Consider the following 23,797-nt stretch of genomic DNA (forward strand, 5'->3'; position numbering starts at 1 on the left):
AGGAGCTGACAACTAACCACCACACTTGTGGTGGTGTAAAGCATGTAAAGGTGGACTGCCCGTGATGTGCCAAAAAGTGATTGACTACCAAATAAAAAAAAGATTTCCAGTGAGGTTTTTTGTGTTTTTTAAAGCAAGATATCTTTGTTTGCTCTGGTAAACAGACTGTGACCTGATGACCTGATTCAAGTATCTTTATGACTCTGTGTTATTGTACTTACACTGTAACCAATCCTTTTTGGGCTACTTAACATATCTTTATAAATGGACTTTTTCTTATAGCACTTTTTTACTTCACTTTTTTTGGACAGATATGTTTTTTTTGGACAGATATGTTTGACATCTGTCAAACTTATTTACAACAATGTAATCAGTTTTTTGTAATGAGTTTTTTGAGGGGCTAATGCAGGAAATCACTTTCTGGCAGACTATTACTTTTTGCCACAACATCCATAAAAATAACATTAATAATTAGCCATATACACTTTAATTTCACCTACTAATCTGAAGGTACAAGACAGGCATCAAAGTGCTTCCAGGTCCCTGTGCACGCAGGTTTGATGCGCTATGAATGCCACTGGGAGACATGCAAACAAAATAAAATAAAACAAGATCCACACATCATCTACTAATGTGGGTGGGAACGGTCAGTGATTCCCATTCAGCACCAAGATGATGTGAGATTCAGCGCAGGCCGCTCTCCGCATCCCTCTCGCCCATCCCCTCCCGCCAGCTGCCACTTGCAGTAGTGGTGATGCTGCTCCCTGGCGTGTAGAGGAGGAGAGAGAGCGTGCCCGCTGCCCAATGACAGCGCAGGATGCTGAGAGAGGCTGCTCGGGTGAATGGAGGCGACAAGATGCCGTCTAGAGCGGCGAAGAAGAGGAATTAACATCGATAAAGGTAAAGCCCGTGCGTTTATTTTACCTCACATCAGATCTGTTCGCTTTTCATTACAGAAGAATGAACGCCTGACATGCGCGGAGGGTTTTTTTCCCTGCCTTCTTGAGGGTTTTGTGAACGACTTGCCGGGGAAAAAAAGGCACAGGCTATGTGCGTTTAAAAAAAAAGAAGAAGAAAGAAATCCTCCTAATTCCGTGGTGGCTGATTGCATAGCCAGTCAGTGTTCACTTGATACGTAAGAATTTGCATTTTTAAGCCGTGTTGACGCGATAGAGCAGCGAAGTCTTTCAAAATAAAGGTTTCAATCGCTTTCTCCACGGCGGGTTAGACTAATATTTCATTGGTGTATTCAGATGCACACCACGCTGGAGCCATCGAAAATGTAGGCCCAGTGAGCTGTCAATTGCTCCGTCGTACCTTCCTGTATTACTGTGCTGCATTAAATGTAGCCCCTATTCACTCAGTGTCAATAAGGCGACATAAGGAGAAGCACTTCAGCTCCAACTAGTCGCTTATGATTTAATGAAGGCTACCGTGATATCGGGGTGTTTGACATTTCCCTCCCCCCGCCCGTGACATCTTCCATTAGGAGCCTGAAGCATAAGCTGGACCATCCTTAAATACTGGAATTTGGTGGATAAGTGCACATCTACATTTTCTCATCTAATCACCCAAGCGTTGAAGTCCGTGGGAGGCATTCGGGGGCGTCAAGGCTCTGTAGTAGAATACATGATGAGGAGGCTGCATGTGTTGCACTTGCTCGCGTAAGGAACCGGTTGGCGTGCTTGGCCGCCTTCACATGAATTACTAACTATTATCGGCCCATATGACAGTCTATTTTTGGAAAATGTCCTTCTTTGTCCGCCATTGGCATGCGCTCTGACCTCACATTACCACAGCCGCTCCATATAGTTTAGTAGGCTGGTCGTTTCATCGGTATTATAAGGGTAAGAACAAAATACCCCCGTGCAGCCTTTCATAAAATGTCACGATAGCCTGATAGGAAACACTCCCCCTGACCCCAGAGGTAGCCAAAGCATCCCCTGTGGTGAAATCTTTGTTTCGGGACATCTGTACCCTCTCTGCTGTTTCCGCACCATTTCTCTCTGATCTTTTCTTTACTGTGTTATACTGTGGCGGTATTTGCTGTTAGGTTTGTCACCTTAGCGGCATAATCTATGTTTCAAACCCTCCAAAAACACGCGTGTTAGATATTTATGATCGCCATAATAAGCCCACATCAGAAAGCCTGGATAATAAAGTCTGTAAAACAAGTTTGGTGTCATAATGGAAGTAAGCTCTGATTTCCCTTCTGATTTGTCATGGAACCTTTTGTTATCCATATAAGGTAGATGATTGCAGTTGGGCTTGTCGTCAGCTGGCATCTCTTGAGGTTCTTCTATATTATCACTGTTTCTGCAAGAATACGATACTCTCTTTTTTCCATTTTTTGACAGTTTTGTCATTCTGGCTTTCTCAGCAGTGTGCTTCGGATGCAGCTGATTCAATTTTCCTTTAGAAAAGGATTATAACAACAATAAACGCGCCCCCACAGGCTTTTATAACACAGGACATAAGGTAGAACATAGCACGTCATGCTTTGTCACAGATACTCACTGTACCACTGTACCAACAGAAATACAAACTATTGCTTGAGTCCAGCTTCTAAAATGAAACAAACAACAACGACTAAATTGACTAAATGGGTGATTTAGTGTGAATTTGTTTTACTATCTGCAATCTTACACTGCAGGTTCTATGACCAAACCACAAGCATTTACAGATTTCCATCCAACTCTTCACCCCTGCAAGTGCAAGGTGTGAAACACATGACTGTGGCACAATGATGTGCTTGGGATGTGCCATATGGTGGACAGGGAACACTGTGCAATATAAAAGCCTTATTACTAGCAACTGATTTCTGTTAGGACAGAGAAAGACACACTTTTGGTGTGTTTACTTTAGCGGTGGCAGTCTATTGTGCTTTCAAAAGCTGTGTTTGTATCAGCACTGGTCCCGAGCCAGTTTTCCTCTTTTAGAGAAAAATCAGGGATGTATTTTTGACAAAACGTCTCACTTTGAGATGTCCCGTGGTGTGGATTTGCAGGAAAAATGAGTTAGAGCAGCTGAGATGGCTGCAGTTTGAATCAAAGATATAGATATATTTACATTTCCCAGCATTATTTTGCGTGTGTGGTTTTCCTGTAATTTCAGACTTTAAATGCCTAACTCAGACTGAAGTTGGATAGCCTAAAAAGCTTCAGTGCGGGGCAGACAGGATACATTTTAGTTCAACTTACAGAGGCAGAAACATGCTGGAGTCACTGCCTGAATCATTGGCTCATCATTTGTGACACAAGTCAAACTAAAACAATAATCCTAATTCTGTAGACCCACATTGATATATATCCTAATAAACTCTGATTCACTGGATATTTTTGGACACATTAATGCCTCAACTCTGAGCAGTGTCATCTATCAGCAAAAAACTAATGATTATGAGGCTCATTAGCCGGACAGTGCTAATTTGTTAAAAGATTCTCTGCAGTCGTTTGCTGGATATGTTGTTTTTTTTCTCCCGTAAATTTACCAACCAGACTTCAGTGAGCTGCCGTAGCAAGCTGACCACTGAAGATAACAGCAGCAGGCTTTGTTGTTGCACATGTCAGCATATTTGAAATTTGCATTTAATTTGCTGGTGTCTCTTGGAGCATGTAAAGTTAAAAAAGAGTTTTTTGCAGCTAAAGGATATGGATGAAATATCTGAAGGCATGCTCTGTCCAAGCCTTTAGACAGATTCCATTTGATTTGCTTTTGCCCTTTTTAAATATATACATATATCTGTGCAGCCCCGTTCTGTTTCCAGACACCTGTTACTTAATACAGCCAGCAGAGAAGACATTGTCTCGTCGGACCTCCTCAGCCTGGCTGCAGTGATCGCTCCTGGGCAGGCGCTGATTTACAGATGAAGCTTCGGTGAAAGCAGCTGAGGGTCCCCATCATCCAAAATCACACTGAATTTCATACACTGCCCGACCTGTCAATACGCTCTACCGTGCCGTTAATTGTCATTTTAACTGTCCTTCAAAGTAAAATAAAAGAATGCACATGATGATAAAAATTGAATTATTTGCAGAATAAATCCTCAAGTAGTTTTTGTGCTGCATCTACAATTACACATTTTTAAAACCAATTTTTCTAACCAGACCTTTTTGAAACGTGTTCTACTGTTACGTCAGACGACTGAGGTGCTTTATCTTTGTTAGCCCAGGCATAGTCACCATGGCAACTGGGTCTGCGTAACAAGTGTCACCAAAGGAGACACTCTGATGGAAGAGTCTGGTTCTTTTTAACTTACACTGAATGCCTATAAGCTCAGTTAATGTTTATCTTATATAGGGTTATACAGAGTTATATAGGGTTATATAAGGTATTTGACCCCAAATATCAGCTACGGTGTAATAAGGATATAATGGGTCATATCAGGTTTAAATAAATTATAAGCGCGATACATCTTGTGATATATTTAAACTAAAGATGGCACAAAATGACACATCCATTATTACACCCATTAAAAATGAACTCTCCCACATCATTTTCTCCCATTTAGCCAGTAATGTCTGCTTTGTTTTAAAGTCTTTTAATTTCTGAGAAAAACAAAAAACAAACTAGGCCCCACTATAATGATTACTGTTATAGTTATCATATTTACCTAATCCCTTCACGTGTTCGAAAAATGAAACCCAGTCAAAAATATCCATTTATTTTCTTCATTGCAGTCTGGAGTCTATGCCAGATGACACTGGGCAAAGAGGCGGCGTACACCCTGGATGGACAGGTCACCAGTCTAACACAGGGAAAACGCAGCGAGTCAGACAACCATCCACACTTTACTGTTTGCACATAACAACAGGCAGTTAAAAGATAACGGCTGCAGCATTGTGCTGATCCCAAAGACACGTTCAGTCCCAAACTCTTTACAGTCTTATTGTGAATATTACTGTGTGAGTTAAATTATCCGTTTATGAGACAATAAAATACTGCAGGGCTTTACTCTGTTCTGTTTGCCATCGGCGTGAATCTGTTAGCTGTCTTTTTCAATTTCTTTAGATATTGCATTGACTGCACTGTTCGATGCACTGTGATGCTCTGTGTTCATGTGCTGCGATTCTCTTCACACTGTTACCAGCATGCTCAGTCATGCTTCTGTGTATGTGGGACATGTTATGGGCTAACTGCTTATTAAAACCACTTTCCAAACAACACATTTTTCTCCCTGGATGAGGAGCTAATTAGGAATCAACACTGTCTCAATTGCTAATTGGGTCTGTACTTTATCATTATATCTTAATATAAAAAAAACAAAACAACTAATAGCCCCTATTAGTTTTAATTAAAGCAATATCATTAGAATGTGAAAAACCTTTTAAAAATGACTTTAGATGTTTTAAAAGAAATGAGATGTTTCTTTAGTATCTCAGTAAATTTTCCATGGATATCATTGTTCACTCTACAGCACAGTAACCAAGCATCAGTGAATGGGCATGTGATATATTGTTCCTGTGTTTGAATTAGTCCGTTATTTATTTGGGATCATTAATGGGATTTACTGTACATCACTGCTGGACAGTGCTAAATCCAGTGGCACACTGGGAGATTTCTGTAAGTCACATAAATTGTGACAATTTGCTGCTAATAAAACTAATAAATGATAAAACTAGTTCTTTTTCAATCCATAGTTTAATATTTTGCAGGCCAGGTCTGTTTTGGTATTCTTTTCTGAATGCAGTGTTTTTATTTTTATTTTTTTAATAGTAAATGCTTTGTTTCGCTGTGCCTTTCATGTGACACGTACAAATAGTGGTTATTTATCTAACAGAAGCTTCTCTCCTGTTTCCTCAGATCTGACTTTGATCTACTCCACCTTTTCAGACATGAAATAAGTCACCCATGTGCAGTTCTAAGAGTCAGAGCAGTCTCATTATAACTCGCCCCTGTTAAGGACCCCTCTGGTGGCTACACCGCCGAATCACAGGACATGTACGGCAGTGCCAGAGCTGTAGGCCATGTAGAGAGCAGCCCCGTACGGTCCCCGCGCCTACCAAGGTCCCCCAGACTGGGCCATCGAAGGGCACACAGTGGGAGCGGGGTGGTGCGGGGGGCAAGACGCTCTCCATGGAGAACATCCAGTCCCTCAACGCTGCCTATGCTACTTCGGGGCCCATGTACCTGAGTGACCACGAGGGCGTGGGCTCCACTGCCACCTACCCAAAAGGCACTATGACTCTGGGTCGCGCCACCAGTCGGGCCATGTATGGGGGCCGTGTCACAGCCATGGGCAGCAGTCCCAATATTGCTTCTGTGGGGCTGCCTCATGCTGACCTTCTGTCTTACAGTGACCTGGGCTCCCTCTCCATGCTGCACCCCCACCACCACCAGGGGGTGCCCTCTGCTCTGCTGAGGCAGGCAGTGCGGGGCAGTGGTGGGGAGCTGCTGGAGATGCAGGCCCAGCTCAGGGAGATGCAGAGGGAGAATGAGATGCTGCGACGGGAGCTTGACCTGAAGGACAGTAAGTTGGGATCTTCCACCAACAGCATCAAGAGTTTCTGGAGTCCTGAACTGAAGAAGGAGAGAATAATGAGGAAAGAAGAGGCAGCTCGTACGTCAATCCTCAAAGAACAAATGAGAGTCACTCATGAGGAGAACCAGGTGAGACAAGCCATCGTAGCTGTCATAATCCACTCATTACTGCAGTGAATTTCAGTTGCTGCTTTTGTCTCTTGCCTTTCTATTTTTTTTTCACGTACTGTCCTTTTTGAGCTGTGACTGTGCTTTCACCACGCTCTCCTTCTGCAATAGACCACAGTCATCCTCAGTCCAAGATTTCAGAGAATTATTGCAGTCATGTTTTTCAATACTTGTGGGAACCTTTCTGGAAAGAGTTATTTGTGTGCATAAATATTTAACACGCCGACACTCTCCTCTCCTAGTACTCCTCTGCAGAATCAATGTCACCTCAGCCACGGGAAATACAAAACCCTAATCGAGTTTTTTACAATATATTTGAAATCTGAGCTTATTAAGTTAAAAGTGCAGTGATGCTGCCAACAGGTGAACTGAACTTCCTGCACGCAGTATAGCAGCAGCACTGCTTCATTTTAGTGTATTTTTTTAAAGGTTCAGCAGATTGGCCCTAGAGGGGGGAGATGTCAAAAGGTTTTCTGCTTGCCTCAGTGTGGGGGTGTAGTCATGGCCCAGTTAAATCACTGCCTGACAAGAGTAGGCTCAAGGCCCAGAGACAATTGTCAAGGACTCTTAAACACTCTCTATCTGTCTTACTCTCTCACTGTCATTCTCATTTTCCACTGTCTGTCCTTTACTCGCACTGGCTTTGATCATCTCTCGCTGTTTACCTCTGTTCATCTGGCCTTCACTGCTTTCACTTTAAGAGAGCTTTCATCCCACTTTTGGAGTTAATGAAGTAAAAGGCTAACCTGCAGCTGTCTTCTTCTTTTCCACTGACCTGTGTGTGCAGCCCACAAATATCTACAGAAAACAAAGTCGATGAAAAAACCCCAGCAGCGCTCGCGTTCATGTTGAGAAAATGCTCGCCCTGATTTTAATCATTTTTCTGTCAAACCTTGGTGGCAGAAATTAGAAACAGTTAGCTGACTCATAGTGCGGAGAGAACATTTGGATACAAAGCCCTTGGTTCAGTTGGATATGTCATTACTGATGATACAGTGCACTAGATTGTGGAGTAGGTCAGCGTATTGCTTGTCTGGCCAGACTGAACTGTACAGTATGTTTTTTCTTTTTGTGGCAGGCTGTGGCATGATGCAGCAAATTGAAGAATACCTCAGTGATGCAAAGGTTAAATATGACCAGCCGGCCGGCGTCTTTGTGCCAGTTTGAGATGTGATTTAAAATAACGAACAGCCAGTGGGGCATTCATTACTCAAAGCAGCAGACGGTGTCTCTCCACCCTTCAAGGTCATAGAAGGATAGTGTTAGCAGGACCGTCACATGACTGTCTGTCTGCACATCGGCTTGGATTTATGTATAAGAACACCCCTTTATAAAACAAATCGGTTTGGACGCACCTGATTTGACTGGAGTTAAAAGGGCCTGCACTTTGTATTCTTGTGGTTACAGCAGTGTCATGAGGCTAAAGGGAAAGATGCGTCACAGGCTGGATGCCTAAACCTGCTAGCAACCCTCATAAAGGGTGTGGGGCAGGTGTACTTTGATTCTTGTCTTTCTTTATGATTTCTAAAAAAACAAAGGGGCACTTGTTTGGGGCGTGAATGTGCCCGTTCAGCAACTGACATTTAAAAGAATTGTGTGGTGTTATTCGATTTCCTTGATTTGTTTTTTGAATCCACGCCTGAATAAAAATGATTTCATGATTTGTAACACATTAATTTGGCAACAGGTCTGTAGATTATGCACAGCCTTTGTATTTGAATAGTAGGCAGACTGTCTGGTTTTCATGCAAAATGATTGTGAAATTATCCACTTTACCTCATTATTACTGATGAGAGTTTGTGTCACGCATCGCGATGAAGTCAAAGTTTTAATATAGAAACAAGTTTTGTATGCAAATGTGCCTGTTTGATAGCGGTGTCAGTGACAGCACCAAAGCAATTCTTTACATTCAGTGCGATTAGTTACGGAGTCCTGTATGCATTTTTAGCCTGGCTTCAGACGTTGCAGTGGCTGATGGTCCTGTAGAACATGAAGGCTTTACAGTGTTGGCTTTAATAGGTTTTCACTTGCCACAAATATATTTAGCCTTGTCCAGTCCGTAGTCATCCCCTGCACTGAGTGATATTTATGTTCCTCCTGGTAGGGCTCATTAATGAAGTATGTCAGCTAATAAAAGGCAGATGTGCCTTGTTACTATAATTGGTCTGTTCTAAGTTGATTTCTGGGCTGCAAGGCGTCCTTACATAAGTGCATACTTGCGGTGGAATGCTTTGGTCACACCCACTGGGCTTGTTCAGAGGCTGAGTGAGGAGCAAATTGCTTCATTAATAATGGAGTAATTTCAGGCCAATCATTACGTCTGTCTTGCAGAACTCTTTACAGTTGCATCAGGTGCCTTGGGCCTCTATTAGCTTGAGCAAATGCCATGCATTATTTATCTTGCGAAATCTAGAATAAGGGAGGATGTGCTTCTTTTTTTAGATAAACTTTTTTAAGACATACTCTCTGGCATTAGAGTTTGCCTTTTGTCTGTTTTGTAAAGCAGAGATTTCACTGTGAGTGAAATACCAAGTGTAGCCTGCAGAGCTTTAATCAAAACGTTTGATGGTCATGACTGGAGGTAATGATTACTGATTAGCCCGGGACTGTTTTGTGCATTTTTAATGTAGTGGGGCTGAGGCCGTTATAAAACTGTTCTTTTTTGACTCCATTTCACCAAATGTTTTGCTGCACTCAAGCTGGAGAAGAGCTGCTGGAGGCAAATATGTGAGCTAGAGCATACCATATCTGACTGAGTCATGACCACTGCTGCTCAGCCACCCAGTCAGCCTGCATCAATGCATTTCACAAAAATGGAGGCTGAGCTTCCCAGTCCCTCTGCTCTGTGTCTGTGCATGGGTGCAATGTTTGCTTATTTTATGCTGGAAGATGCCAATCTTTACATGGTGTTAGCACAAGTGTGAACTTGTGAATCTCACCAGAGTGTGAGATCATGAAAAAGCATTCATGCTCGTATTTCGCATATCTGTGTAGTGGGTGTGAGTGGACGGGTGTTTTTGCATTCTTAATTAGCGGTTACTTCCTTTTGTGTGTGCACAGAAGTTTAATTGCCAGGGTGTGTTTGTGTGGGAGGGGATAGTTAATTGTTTGTATGTATGATTCATGGCTCAGGTGAACCCACTACAGAGTACATTAGTGCAGTTTGTTGATTTATCCCGTTTCATTAAGTAGCAAACAAGCTTGCAGCTGTCATACACACATAATGAGCAAAAGTACTGATGACACGCTGAGTCATGTCACAGTCAGCGTCATGTGAATAGTCACTTTATTAAAGTGCCCATGGATCCTTCCCGTGCCTGCCACTCTCCATCAGAGCACATAAGATGGCTGCTGCCTCATCCTCACGACAGGAAGGTGCTGAAATGAGGAGGCCGTCTCCCTGTTTTATTTTGACAAGATGAGATGAAAATGCAGTTTACATAGGGCAAGGCTGCTAAGATTAGGATGAGAGTGAAATGTTACAGTCTCCTTTTTCTACAGAATCGCATCAGTTTAGATTCAGAGCAGAGATTTGAGTGCAGAAAAATCATAACCTGTAAATAAACTCCTAATAAAGAATATGCACGGATGTAAGCCAGAAAATAAAAGGTCATCACACAATTAATGACACTGCAGTTTTGTATTTTTCTAGGAACATACTTGAATCTTGTTATTTCAATACATTACACTGAAGCATGTCAAAATACAATGGGGGGAAGAATGATCTGATCCCCTGCTGAGTTTGCTCACTTGCAAAGAAATGAACTCTAATTTTCTCTGATTTTTATGGTAGTTTAATTTTAATGGAGAGAGACAGAATATCAACCAGAAATTCAGAAAAAAATTACATTAAAGTTAAATCCTTGTTGGCAAGCACAGTTGTAAGACAGCCATAAGAGGTTTCTTGTAGTTGCTCAGCAGGTCTTCACACATCTCTGGTGGGATTTTTGGCCCACTCTTCTTTACAGACACTCTCTGAATCCTTGAGGTTTCTTGGCAGCTGCTTGGCAACTCAAAGCTTCAAAGTCTGGAGACTGGCTAGGCCGCTCCATGACCTTAATGTGTTTCTTCTTTAGCCACTTCTTTGTTGCTTTGGTGATATGTTTTAGGTCATACCGGAAGACCCATCCATGACCTGATGGATGGAGGTTCTCATCCAAGGTTTTACAGTACATGGCCCCATCCATTGACCCCTCAATGCAGTGATGTTGTCCGGTACAATAAAAAAACAGAACAGCCCCGAAGCACAATGTTTCCACCTCCACGCTTGACTGTGGGGAGGATGTTTTTGGGGTCATACTGAGATTTTTTCTTCCTCCAAACATGACAGGTGGAGTTGATGCAAAAGAGCTCGATTTTAGTTTCTTCTCACCACTTTCCCCCCAAGGCTTCTCTGAATCATTTAGATGTTCACTGGCAAACTTAAGACAGCCCAGAACTTGTGCCTTCTTGAGCAGGGGGACCTAGCAGGTGCTGCTAGAGTTCGATCTATTACATTGTGGAGTGTTGCTGATGGTGTTCTTGATGACTGTGGTCCCAGCTGCTCAAGATCTTTCATGAAACTCCAGACAGAAGGCGATTGACAGTTCTTTTATATTTCTTCCATTTGTGAATAATCATATCAGCAGTTGTCTCCCTTTTCACAATAATTCTTGCTGATGGTCTTGTAGCTCACTCCAGCCTTGTGCAGGTCTACAATCTTGTCTCTTACATCCTTTGACAGCTCTTTGGTCTTATCTGTAATTGTGCTCTCAATCTGTGGGAGCAAGAATTCTCCCAAAGGCTTGGTTTCAGGGGATGAAATACTTATTTCATTCAATGATATGCAAATGAATTTATAACTTTTATGTAAGGCGTGGTAAACCCTGGCAACTATTCTCACATTCACATTGAAGGGCACTTTAGAATCACCATTTAACCCCACTAACAGTCTTTGGACTGTGGGAGGAAGCCGGATTACCTGGAGAGATCCCATGCAATTCACGTGTCGGAACACTGCTAACCACTGTGCTGTCCTGATAATCTGCCTCACTCCATTAAAATAAAACCCTCATAAAAAGTAGAGACTGTTCATTTCTTTGTAAGTGTCAAACTTACAAATTCAGCAGGGGATCAAATATTTATTTCCCCTAATGTAACACAGATGATTGGAGGTAAAAAACTGCCATTTAAAAGAAATGACATTAGTTCTTTTTTTTCTCATGCGCGGTTCTGTTTTTCTAATTCATGCCTGATTAAAAACCATATCATGAACACATTAATTTGGCAACATTCCTGTAGATTAAACGCAGCCTTTACGTTTCAGTAAAAGACAGACTAGCTGATTTTTCATGCAAAAGGACCGTGAAATTATCCACTTCACTCCATCACTACTGATGGGACTGTACATCATTATTTTCCATCAGTGTGAAGATGATTTAATATAGAAGTATCAAATTAACTTGCTGTTATTCAAAGCGCATAAGCCTGAGCCTAATGGATACACTAAAGCCCATGAACTCAGCGTTACACTACCAACACGGAATTAGTAAAGAAACACACAAACTGTGTCACAGGTTCAAATCTTCTTTTGATGTTTGGTCCATGTAATCCCACAGTTTCTGCTGCCTGCCTGATAAATCTATAGTATTCATTTATATTGTTAATTAATTGCAACATGCTACAAAAAATAGACTTTGTGAACATTTAAGAAAACGTAGGCTCGTTCCATAACTACAACAAGGACTGAAAATCATGATTAGCAGAGGCGTGCGCTGACAATTAAAGAAAGGCAAGCAGTGTTGATGAATCAATCAGTGACTCAACTGGTCAATGCACAAATGGTCCGCACTTACGCACTTCAAGAGTGCAGAAATTATTTTGATGATTTTCTCCTGTGCTGAAAATCCATGTACTGCATCTTGAGAGACAACTGTCATTACCAGCTTCCGGCGCTCTTGAACTGGTGGTAGGTTTGAGAGATCTTCTCTATAGTTCCGTCAGTTCTGTCACCCCCATATTTACTGATACACCACCATGGATGCATGTGGGGTTAGGGTTATCCATAAAGATAGCAGACTGTGTTGCCCAAAACACACAAAAAACAACAGTGCTCTCTCACCATTGCTGTCAAGACACACACGTATTTCTTACTTTCAGCAGAAAGAGAAAAGATGCGATATACCTGTGGGAAAGTTCTATTTCACTTACAGTGATGAATGAAGTAGCCTACAGTAGTTAGAGGTCATAAGTGGACAGATATTATCTCAGCAGCTAAAAATATGGGGTCATCACATTTGCCTGGCTATATCTCTCTCTCTCTCCATATATATATATGTATATATGTATATATGTGTGTGTGTGTGTGTGTGTGTGTGTGTGTGTGTGTGTGTGTGTGTGAGAGAGTATGAGAAATGGCTGCAAACACAGTTACAATAAACTTTAATTAAAAAGAATAGATAGCAGCACTCTCATTATGGCTTCTCTCATTTGATGATGATGGATTGGGGTAATCACCACCCCCGTATGTTATCTCAAAGAGGGCAGAAGTAAGTACATAAACCTTTACGTGTGCCCCCGTGTGCACTCAAATACATCAGTTTTACAGGCGTTGGTTATGAATCTAATGATTTAATACATTAACGGTTAAAGAAGCCAAAAGTTAACATGTGTTGTATTTTATTGCTCAGAGGGTTTAAAAACAAAACAGTGGCTGTTTCCAGTGTATATTAGTTTACCCTGACTTGTTATTAGGTTATAGCTAATAAATAACTTTTATAACCATGTGGATGGCAACTTAGCATTATATTATCCAATAAATACTAGCAAAAATGATAACACTAGTACTACTAATAAACAGTGTGCTATCAATGAGATTAGAAACATAAATAAAAAAATATAATCAATAAATTATTTGCTCTTCTTTTGCATATTACATCAGCAGTGAACAGATCTGCATCAGAGCACAGTTTAACTGCTAAAATGAATAATTTTATTTTGTGTTTGAACTTCATATCATTCTTCACAGTGACACTTTGACACTCAGTTTATTAAACAAAGCCTAAGTGTAGAAGATCACTCGTCAGTCTTTGGTTTTTATCAAACTTAATGATGCTGGAGTATTATAGTTGGCTGTTCTTGACTATAAGGAGAACCTCTAATATGTTTAAACATCACCCCTACAGCTTTAAACATCCATATTGAAAGAAATCAAAATGAAATTCCCCTACCAAGGGTTAATCTTTAGTAGTGCTGCATTGAAAAAATCTTGCTGTATTCAGTATAGTTTTACTTAACTTGTGTGTGCTGCCTTGACTCACAAATTCGTGCCTTTACTCTGCTGCCTAACTTTCCTGTAGCTGCATGCAGATGCACAGTTGCTTTCCTCGTGTGGGTGTAATTGTGTATTGTCAGCTGTCACGACATACAATACAAAGATTAGGAACGTAGTGAGGAGTAGGCTGCTCCCAGTCAGCACTTTAAAGCTGTCTGTCAGATGCAAACACCCACATTCTTTAACACATACACAGACAGTATGCCACACATATCGCAGCTTGTTCCTTTGCCACCTGGTAAAACCGCCTAAATGCCACCAGCTTTGAATATAATTCTGAGGGCAGAGTAGCTTTAACAGTTTTTATTACTCATTGCAAGACACATTTTAGCTATCCTAGTAAACACCCATCCTTGTGGGCAACTGGTTAGAATAATAAGGCGGGGCAGAGTTTCCTCTGCTTCCAAGATTCATGGAGGCAAAGTATAAGTCTGAAAAGGTCACACCTTATTGTTAAACCAACAAGTGATAGAGGTGGAGCAGGAATGCTAGTTCTTTTAAACAGGACATAGAGGGGGGTTGGCTGGCTCCTCTGACATCTGCTGTTGAGGAAAAACATGCTTGATTGTATTCAAAATTTTCCCAACAGCTACAACTACTACTATGTCAGCCCCTGCTAAGGAGAACAACTCTTTAAAAAATGTTAAGGATGTTAGAAATCAGCCAGTATTTTCACAGAGATGCCTGAGCCTTTGTTGGATAGTTTAGCTATGAAGAAAGCGAGGGGGAAGACATGCATCAAAGACATGTTGTAGGCAGGAGATTTTTCACTCTGGGTTTAATCAGTTTAATGTCATGTTTGACTCTTTAAGATGTAGCATGTGCACATTCTTACAGAACAACAGTACTTTTAGATGTCAAAATAACAAAATATAGTTTTAAAGTATTTTTATATTGGTGTATATTAGTTAGGGCTGGATCAGCTGACCCTGAATCCGGCCCTAGTTATGCTGCAATAGGTCTAGGCTGCTGGTGGATGATGCATTCAGTCTTTCTTCTTCACTCACCTTTCTCACTCACCATGTATTCACCTCTCATTAGTTATTATTAATGTGTGGCTCTCTTCCACAGCATGTCTTTGTCCTGTCTTCCTCCCCTCACCCCAGCTATTCGTGGCAGACGGCCGCCCCTCCTTGAGCCTGGCTGGAGATTTCTTCCTGTTAAAAGGGAGTTTTTCCAAAGTGCTTGCTCATAGGGAGCCATACAATTGTTGGGGTTTTTTCTGCTTTCTTTGGATTATTGTAGGGTCTTTACCTTACAATAAAAAGTCCCTTGAGGCAACTGTTATTGTAATTTGGCGTTGTATAAATACAGCTGAATTGAATACTTACTGTAGTTGTGAGCTGCCTTGTGGTATTGTGCACAATACAGTGCTTGCATAATACAGTGCTAAAGAGTAAGCACATACAGTGGTTACTCTTTGCATGGGCCTGTACGTTTCTGTCTACCTATCCTGCCTTATCCTGTGGTAGCTGGGATATGCCCCAGTTTTAGAAACAGGTAAGGAAAATGGATGGATGGATTACTAGAGTCGAGTTAGGTCTAAAGTTAAGGTTAATGTAAGAAAAGACACATTTTGCAAAGGCAGATTTTTTAAGAAACTTATTCCACTTAATCTCAGTCTTTTTTCTCTAGATTAACCAATATAGCAAAGTCTTCCTTTTTATAGATATATTCCTTAAAATGGCTGAATCGGACTCCTTGTTTATGGTCTCTCTCAAATGGATTTCCTGTTTCCGCACTACAAGATTTCTGACAGCCAGTTACCCTCGGCTGCACCAGGTGTCAGTCGACGAGGGAAGCTTAGCATCTCTCTGCGACTCTGGTGAAACCTCTGGAAGCAATTTTTTAGGATATGCGGCGAAACAGAAGCCTACTCGTGAGAGAGAGGGTGACCAAAAAGGGAACATCCGCTGAGTCATTACTGACTCACAGAAACTTCCACAGTTCTGCTGTGATTATTGGAGGAACGGCCATGCAGTCAATTTAACCCACAGTGCAATTATGTAAATGGATTCACTGGACTGGCTTTTGCAGTTTAGTTCCAAGATGGCAGGTAATTTAGGAGAAAGGAGCAGAAATGAGGGAGGATAAGAAAGAAAGTATGTGAGGAGAAAAAAACGGTTGGGTTTCAGTATTTGCAGAGATTTAATGTCTACATGTTCAAAAAATTAGATATATTTCTAACATGTTTTTATGTACATAGCAAATTAATATTTCTGTGAGAGAGAAAACTTTGTTTTGAAAAGTGTTTTTCACTAAGAGACTGTTCAGATTTTAAAGTTTGGCCTCATTCTCTGTTTTATATATTATATTTCCAACAGCAAATAGCACCGACTCACTGAAGGGAGTGTGCTTGGCAGCAGTCCTGCAAGAATGCTGACACAAACACCGCCCCCTGATGGCCGGAAGAGTACATGTTTTATATTTACGCAGTATCGTGTCAGTTCTGTGCTCAGATACTGAGCCAAATGAGAAGGTTTTGTGACATTTATAATAATTTTGTATTTATATTTTATACAGAGGTGGCTGTACTACATATATTATAACATAGTTACACTGTAATTATTATAAATTAAAATTGCAACTAGTGACTCTGTGGTTAATCTGTTGATTACTATTAGTTCTATAAGTTCTGATGAAATGTTAAAATAAGCTAAAAAAGATAAAAAAGATATTTGCTGCAAGATTGCAAGAGGAAAAAAGTTTACTTTTAAAGCTGGTGTAATGTTTTGCATATTTGCTCTATAGCTGCAGTTCAGTTTTCTACAATAACGCTTCATCTCATCATTATCATTCTTAATAACATAATGTGTACTGCTTTTATTAATTGTAAATCTATCACTGCTGCTAACCAGAATGCTTAAGTCATTTTTTAAAAGCCATTTCCAACCTTTTCTTCATCTCTTTCCAGAAAGGTCATTCTGATAAAGTCATCATTTTTCTGTGGACAGACTTTTGACTTCTTGTAGAGAGAAAAAGCAGAAATAAAACAAATAGCTGAGCTCTAGTAAGAGTCTCAGCACGCAGTGAGATGAGAAGTGTACAGAATTCCATCCCTAACTTTTTGATGGTTATGTGTACACCATCTGAGCACTCTGTATAGACATAGCTATTAATGTGAACACACATATGTCTAAGTGTGGAAGTACAGCTCAGGACTCTGAAGCATCCTTAATCAATTAAATGCTGTCACTATTAAAATGATTTATTTTTTCCATTGCTTTTCCTACTATGACAAGCCAAAATGTCTGTTTTTAAGAAGAATTTGCACTACTGACTGTGGACTGATAAACTGGCAGCTCTCATTTTAATCTCTGACTGGTTTATGTTGATCATCCGTCTCTGTTGCATCAAGCTCTGACGCTGTGTTTTCACCATACATTTGTTTTTCTGTTCATTCTGCCCATGCTCTGCAGCTGCTGGATGCCAGGAGAACCAAGGTTTGTCCCTATGTTTGCACCACGTGCTGAGTGCACAACATAGAGTCACCTTCAGTGTGGCGTGTATTTTCAGACACCTGGCAATCCCTTTGCACCATACAGTCCTTTCTCCTATGAATCCTATAACTCCTAGAAGATAGTTAAATATTTTCAGTGTTTCAGGCTCCCTTCTTGTCCTATGTACCCTGGTCTTATATGTTTCCTCATTTTAAGAGTAAAAACCGATTACTGTGTTTAATGTAATAATGTCTGGTGCTCCTTTAGTACAACAAAACCTAAAACCTCAGCCTCCCCGTGAAGTCGGTTTGATTTCACGTATTTTCCACTCCTTCAGATCCTGACTGAGCCATTTTCTGAACAAAGAGTAATTTGTGCTTCACTCTCTGTCTCTGCTGGAAGAAAATTTCAACAGAAGCCAGTTTTTGACAGAAACTGGGCCCTAAAGATATTCCCCTAGACCCAAAACCAATCAATACAAAGAATGTGAACGGCGTATAGTTTTGATATCATGTAATACGGACAGACAGATTCACAAACATGCACACCTTTGTTCAACAGATGGCTGTTTCGTCCCTACGGGGTATCAATACTGTAACTTCTGTTCATTAATTTTATATTTTAACCAGTTTTCATCCACCCAGCCAGTCTCTACCAGGAGATTTCACACTTAGTTTGCATACGTTTTCATTGTAAGAGTATGCCCAATCTGACATTTTTAACTTTTAGTATTCGTTTCCTGGTGGCAGATGCATAAAGCTGTGTGTATGCACAAAGGCAAAGGCAGATTTATGAAACCATGCATACAGAGTGTGCTCTTCAAATGCACCTAGACACTCCCTTAATTGGTCATTTAGATTAAAACAAAAATCTGTATAGTTTATAAATTTTGTATCCCATATTATCCTCGTCAGTTTCACCATATCTGCACTGATTTGCTCTAAAAATGTCCCTCATATGGTCTGAAGATCTAGTGCATCTAAGAAAATTAGATAAGATTATTGAAAAGTTCATTTTTTGTGATTAAATTAAAGGAGGTGAACTTTCATACATTCTGTATTCATTATATATAAAGTGAAATATTTCAGGTCTTTATAAAGAAAAATATAGATTTCATTTTGAGTGAAATACTGTTCACACAGTATAAATAATGTCTATCTCTCAGTCTAGTTCAGTACATGCAACCACAACCCGACTGCTGACTTGACAGTTGTCCAGATGATGATCATCGACATCGTCCACAAGGAGGGTAAACCACAGGAGGGCACAGAAAAAAGGCTGGCTGTTTGCAGAAGGCTATGCTGACGCTTATTCGTGGATAGCTGACTTCAAGGGAAAAATGTGTTAGGAATGGTGCACAAACAGCAGGGATGACAGCAGCCTCGAGAGAATCGTGAGAAAAGTTGATTCAAGAACTTGGGAGAGCTTCTCAAGTAGTGGACAGATGCAGTGTTACTGGGCTGTTGCACGGACGTCCAAAGCGCTTTTTTTCAAATGAAGCAAAGGTCCTGAAGTCTGGGGGAAGAGTGGAAAAGGCACAGAATCGAAGGTGTTTGAAGTCCAGTAAGAAGTCTGCACACTCTGTGATGACTCGTGGTGCCAAGTCCTCAGCTGATCTTGTTGGTGTTTTGTTCCACTGCTTTTTATCAAGTCCAAAGTCAACACTGACATCTACCAGGAGATTTTATAGCACTTTATGCTTCCATCTGCTGAAAAGCACCACCTGCTCACAGTGCCAGAACTGCTACCATGACCATGATATTACTGTACTTGATTAGCCAGCCAACTCTCCTGACCTGAATCCCGCAGAGAATCTAAGATGAAGATGAGAAACACCCGACCCAAAAATACAGTCGAGCTGAAGGCCGCCATCAAAGGAACCGAGCAGTAACACCTCAGCAGTGGAACGACCGTGTCATACTGCTCTGATGCAGTAATTAGTGGTAAAGGATTCCCAACTACTGAGTATTTATAGAAACATATATTCCATAAATTAAATATTTCTACATTACAAATTCTTTTTTAATAGTTTGGGTTACTGGATTTCTGATTTTCATGAGCTTTAAACCATAATAATCAAATTTAAAATGAAATATTTCACTTTATGTTTGATGAATATAGATGATTATAATCATTTAGATTTAGAATTAAATTAAATTTCATGGTGTTCAGTTTCTTTTAGTTCATCTACACACTTTCTTCATTTATATGTGCCAGTTTACATAAAGATGAATGTGCATATTATTGTACATGCACTTGGTCCCTGCTTTCACAGAGTGAAAGTCAGAGACCTGTGAGAGCACCAGGGTGTTTTTGCTATCGTGTGTATAATAAAGCCCTTTACAGCACACTAAGAAATTAATATTTGGCAGCTGCAAATTATTTTTAAAGATATTTTCTCCAACAACTGTAAATCTTTGCAGTCAGGACTTAAATTAGATCCATGCTTCACACTTTTTCAACAAATAAACCTAAAATCTAAAAGCGTGCCAAGGTAAGTCATGTGTTCCCCATGATCGACCTGCTGTGGGATTGTTTGTTCATCCCCATGTGTAGTGTTATTACGTAATGTTGTGTTATGAGATATACTTAAAAATAATTTCAATAATTGGTGAGCCTCTGTGTGTGTTTGTATATGTGCATGTGTTTGTAGCATCTTCAGATGACCATCCAAGCTCTGCAGGATGAATTGCGCACACAGCGAGACCTCAACCACCTGCTGCAGCAGGAGAGCGGTAACCGCTCTGGGTCTGAGCATTTCACCACCATTGAGCTGACAGAGGAGAACTTCCGGCGGCTACAGGCCGAACATGACAGACAGGCCAAGGAGCTCTTCTTGCTGAGAAAGACCCTAGAGGAGATGGAACTGAGGATCGAGACCCAGAAACAAACTCTGGGTGCCAGAGATGAGTCTATTAAGAAGTTGCTTGAGATGCTACAGAGCAAAGGGCTGCCCCCGGGCCCGGGCAGGGCGACCGAGGAGGAGGAGCAGGAGAGAGCCCGGCGCATTGCTGAAGCAGAGGCGCAGCTGGGACACCTGGAGGTCATTCTGGATCAAAAGGAGAAGGAAAACATCCATTTGCGAGAGGTAGTGTATGTCCAGGGTTAAGATGATGATGTTAAGTCATTGCATTCACTGCTTTAGAGTAAAAAAAAATGTTCTTTTGTTTTGTTGTCACTAGATGGCAGTGCAGCATGTCACAAAATCAATATTCTCTTCTCTGCTGCTTATCCCTGCATCATATCAATTATGTAATGTATGAAGTAAAAGAACTGAAGAGCAGTTGCATGAAATATTTTGCATGTGTAAGCATAAAGCTTTTATGCATTGTGAGGTGAGCTTTTGAAATTTTAATAATCTAGCTATTCTTTGGAGACCACGATCGGTTTTGCTGTACCGCTGCTACAAATTGTTGTCTTTTTTTAAGGAACTGCACAGAAGAAACCAACTGCATCAGGATCCAAGTAAAACTAAGGCCCTGCAGACCATTATAGAGATGAAAGTAAGACTCCCATACAGCCTGCGCATAAACACATACAGCAGGGCCCATCATCAACTACGCTTCACTGCTTCTGTTTAAAGCCAGATGGTATTTTTGTATTTACCTAACTGACTGACGTTCACAGCCGTAGCATGTTTGCCGCTGCATGTCTAAATGGAAGCCTGTTCCGCCAAATCTATTGTTGTGATTGTGATCCTCGGCAGCTGAGTCAATCGTCAACACCCTGACACACTCTAGCAAACACACACACACACACACACACACGCACGTACTGCTCACAAAGCAGTTGTGCAAACATAAACAAGAGTCAATATGTTTAACATTTCAGCTATTGTGGCTCGCTTGACAGACGGCCAACTACCCCAGACAGCAACACACCACACCAGTTTCATGACAAGATGTTTTCTATTCTGCATGACAGATTATTTGCAAACATCTCAGACTCCAGCTCTATCATTTCAGTCTCATTTTTCTGCAGGCGCGTATTGTTCAAAACTGCAGAGCATTGTTTTAAAATTTTCATTCAAGGTTTCTGAACTGAGGAAAAACTTCCGAGCTGAATGATAGCCAAAAAAAAGTGTAATAAAGGATAGCTAGAATTTTCTGTATCATGCTGGATGAGGAACCGAACCTTCAAAGCATCTTGGATTTGAAATAAATCCACAAAACATACTATATGGAGAATATTTTAGGATGGAGGACCCCACCCTCTTTACACAAGCATGTTGTACAGCAGCTGGATGTGACACTAGCGATATCAGGCTCATCCAATGAACCACTGTAGACACCACCAGCCTCACTGCAGAGGCCTGACATCACTTCCTCAAAATAAATCATGACATCATCGCCGAGCTGACACAGCCCCTCTCTCTCGGCTGGATCCGTGCCGAGCGGGCCCCAGCCTCCCTCGGTATAGTCATGTGATGTGCAAGCTCTAGGATCCTGTTGATTTTCATACGGCGCGTGGGGAAGTCCCGCCTCCTTTCTCCTTCTGTGCTGTGCAGGAAGACCCTGCATCTCTCCCCCTCTCCTCTCTCCCACTGCTGTGTTGATGCTGATGGAAGCACGAATAATCCTCCCTCCCTCTCTTCCCCTACATCCCTCCCACCCTCTCCTCCTCACTCACCAGAGACAGTGCACAGTATATAGCCTGCCTGCTGCTGCCATGGAAACAGGTGTGGTTGTTTATGACAGTGAGAGGCCAGTATGCAGGGAGATAGAGAGACAGAGAGGCATACAGAGGCAGGGAAAGGGAAATAAAGAGCAAGATTTACTGACCAGGTCGATGTACCAGTGATTACATGTGGATGGAATAAAATCACTCTTCTTTAAAGGTACGATGTCTTGTCTCGATTGCAGCAGTGTTAGTTCATTGATGTTCGTCTCGTAACACAGAGACTGAGGTGAGGTGCAGCAGCAGCAGCAGGGCGAAGTGCATGTACAATGTGCAGTGCTCATACATTGACGTTAACCCCTCAGATCCTTGTCTGGTACTTCATCATTCCTCATCACATTTCCCACCTTCCTCTGCAGCGGGCTATCACTGACCCTGCTAATGGCCATAAGTTCATAAGTTCAGAGTCACTAAGAGGAAAGAAGGAGGGACACAAAAAAAGAGAGAAAGACAGAGAACAACAACGTTGCTCCATGCTCTGCTGGAGAGGGAGATGGACCATGGCTAATCTTAAAGACGTTGTATTATTTATTTAAAAAGCCGTGAAGCTAAAGCTGCACTCACAGTCGCAGTCTAGAGACTGGATTCTGCATTGATCTGCAAGCATCTACGGCAAAAGCTACGGCTTGTTACTTTTCTTCCTTTCCCCCCTGCGCGTTTCTCTCCGGTCCTGGTTGATCTCGCCGTACTGGATGTGCGCTCAATATTTCCCAATGGTGATTAATCCTCCGAGCTGCCGCACGGAGCTGAGTAGAAGGCTTCTGATTTCACCGACAGATACTGCAGTTGCTCTCAGTCAGACCAAAGAGCTTTTTCCATTCTTGGCTTATCTCACTATATCTTTCTGTTCCTCCCCCCCTTTCAGTCTCTGTGTCTGTATTTCTCTTTAAATCTTTTACCCTACATTTGTTTCCTGGACTCTTGTCTTTAGCTCAGATTTATTTGCAGCATGCAACTTTTGGACATGCCAGTCCTGGTTTTGAGGTGTGTCTCCTCCGCGTGTTTGTGTGCAGGACACCAAAATTGCCTCTCTGGAACGCAACATTCGGGACCTGGAGGATGAGATTCAAATGCTGAAGGCAAACGGCTTACTGAACACAGAGGACAGAGAAGAGGAAATCAAACAGATGGAGGTCTACAAGAACCACTCTAAGTTTATGAAGACGAAGGTAGAGACTAACTGCACTGTGCATGCAGATGCAGAAAAATCTGATGCTGTTAAACTATGGCTTAATATAAAATGGCAGGCATGATGTTCAGGGTACAGAGCTGTGCAGAAGAGAGAGTACTGAAAAATGTTGTGTTACATAAATGAGCTGCTTTAACACATTGTGAGAACAGCAAAGTGTCCTGTCGGCAAAAAATCTGAAAGAGGCTCCGTGCCAAAAGTGGGAAAAATGCAAACTCTGCAAACGCACACTTTAACATTTGAAAACACTTTTCCTCCTTAATTACACATAAAAAGCACATCACTTTATTAATCTGTGGCCACAAGACAAACACAAGTCTAAAATAAGATAAGCCACAATGAAAGCTTTGTTTTCATCGAACTGACTTCAGCTGCTTGTTTTCCGACCAGTCCATGATGATAAGTTGTGTTTGCATATCAGAGTTAGAGTCGTACACTCAAGCACAGCCACCTACAACCTGTGATAGTGTCAAGGTGTGTGTGTCTGTGACTCTGTGGGGCTCACGTACGTGTCTTTGGAGTGTTTACGTT

The 23,797-nt window shown here is 41.4% G+C and overlaps 1 protein-coding gene across 1 annotated transcript in view; it reads left to right on the forward strand.

Annotated features, from left to right (window-relative positions):
* The first annotated feature begins 741 nt into the window (after positions 1 to 741).
* Positions 742 to 23,797, forward strand: part of erc2 (ELKS/RAB6-interacting/CAST family member 2) — a 45,286-nt gene continuing 22,230 nt past the window's right edge. The window contains 6 exon segments of the mRNA XM_019358826.2: positions 742 to 900; positions 5,803 to 6,046; positions 6,049 to 6,609; positions 20,054 to 20,488; positions 20,829 to 20,903; positions 23,091 to 23,246. Of these exon segments, the coding sequence (XP_019214371.1) occupies positions 5,939 to 6,046; positions 6,049 to 6,609; positions 20,054 to 20,488; positions 20,829 to 20,903; positions 23,091 to 23,246 (1,335 nt within the window). The 5' untranslated portion in view covers positions 742 to 900; positions 5,803 to 5,938.

This window comes from Oreochromis niloticus, linkage group LG5, assembly GCF_001858045.2.
Source record: "Oreochromis niloticus isolate F11D_XX linkage group LG5, O_niloticus_UMD_NMBU, whole genome shotgun sequence".
Classification (NCBI taxonomy): Eukaryota; Metazoa; Chordata; class Actinopteri; order Cichliformes; family Cichlidae; genus Oreochromis; species Oreochromis niloticus.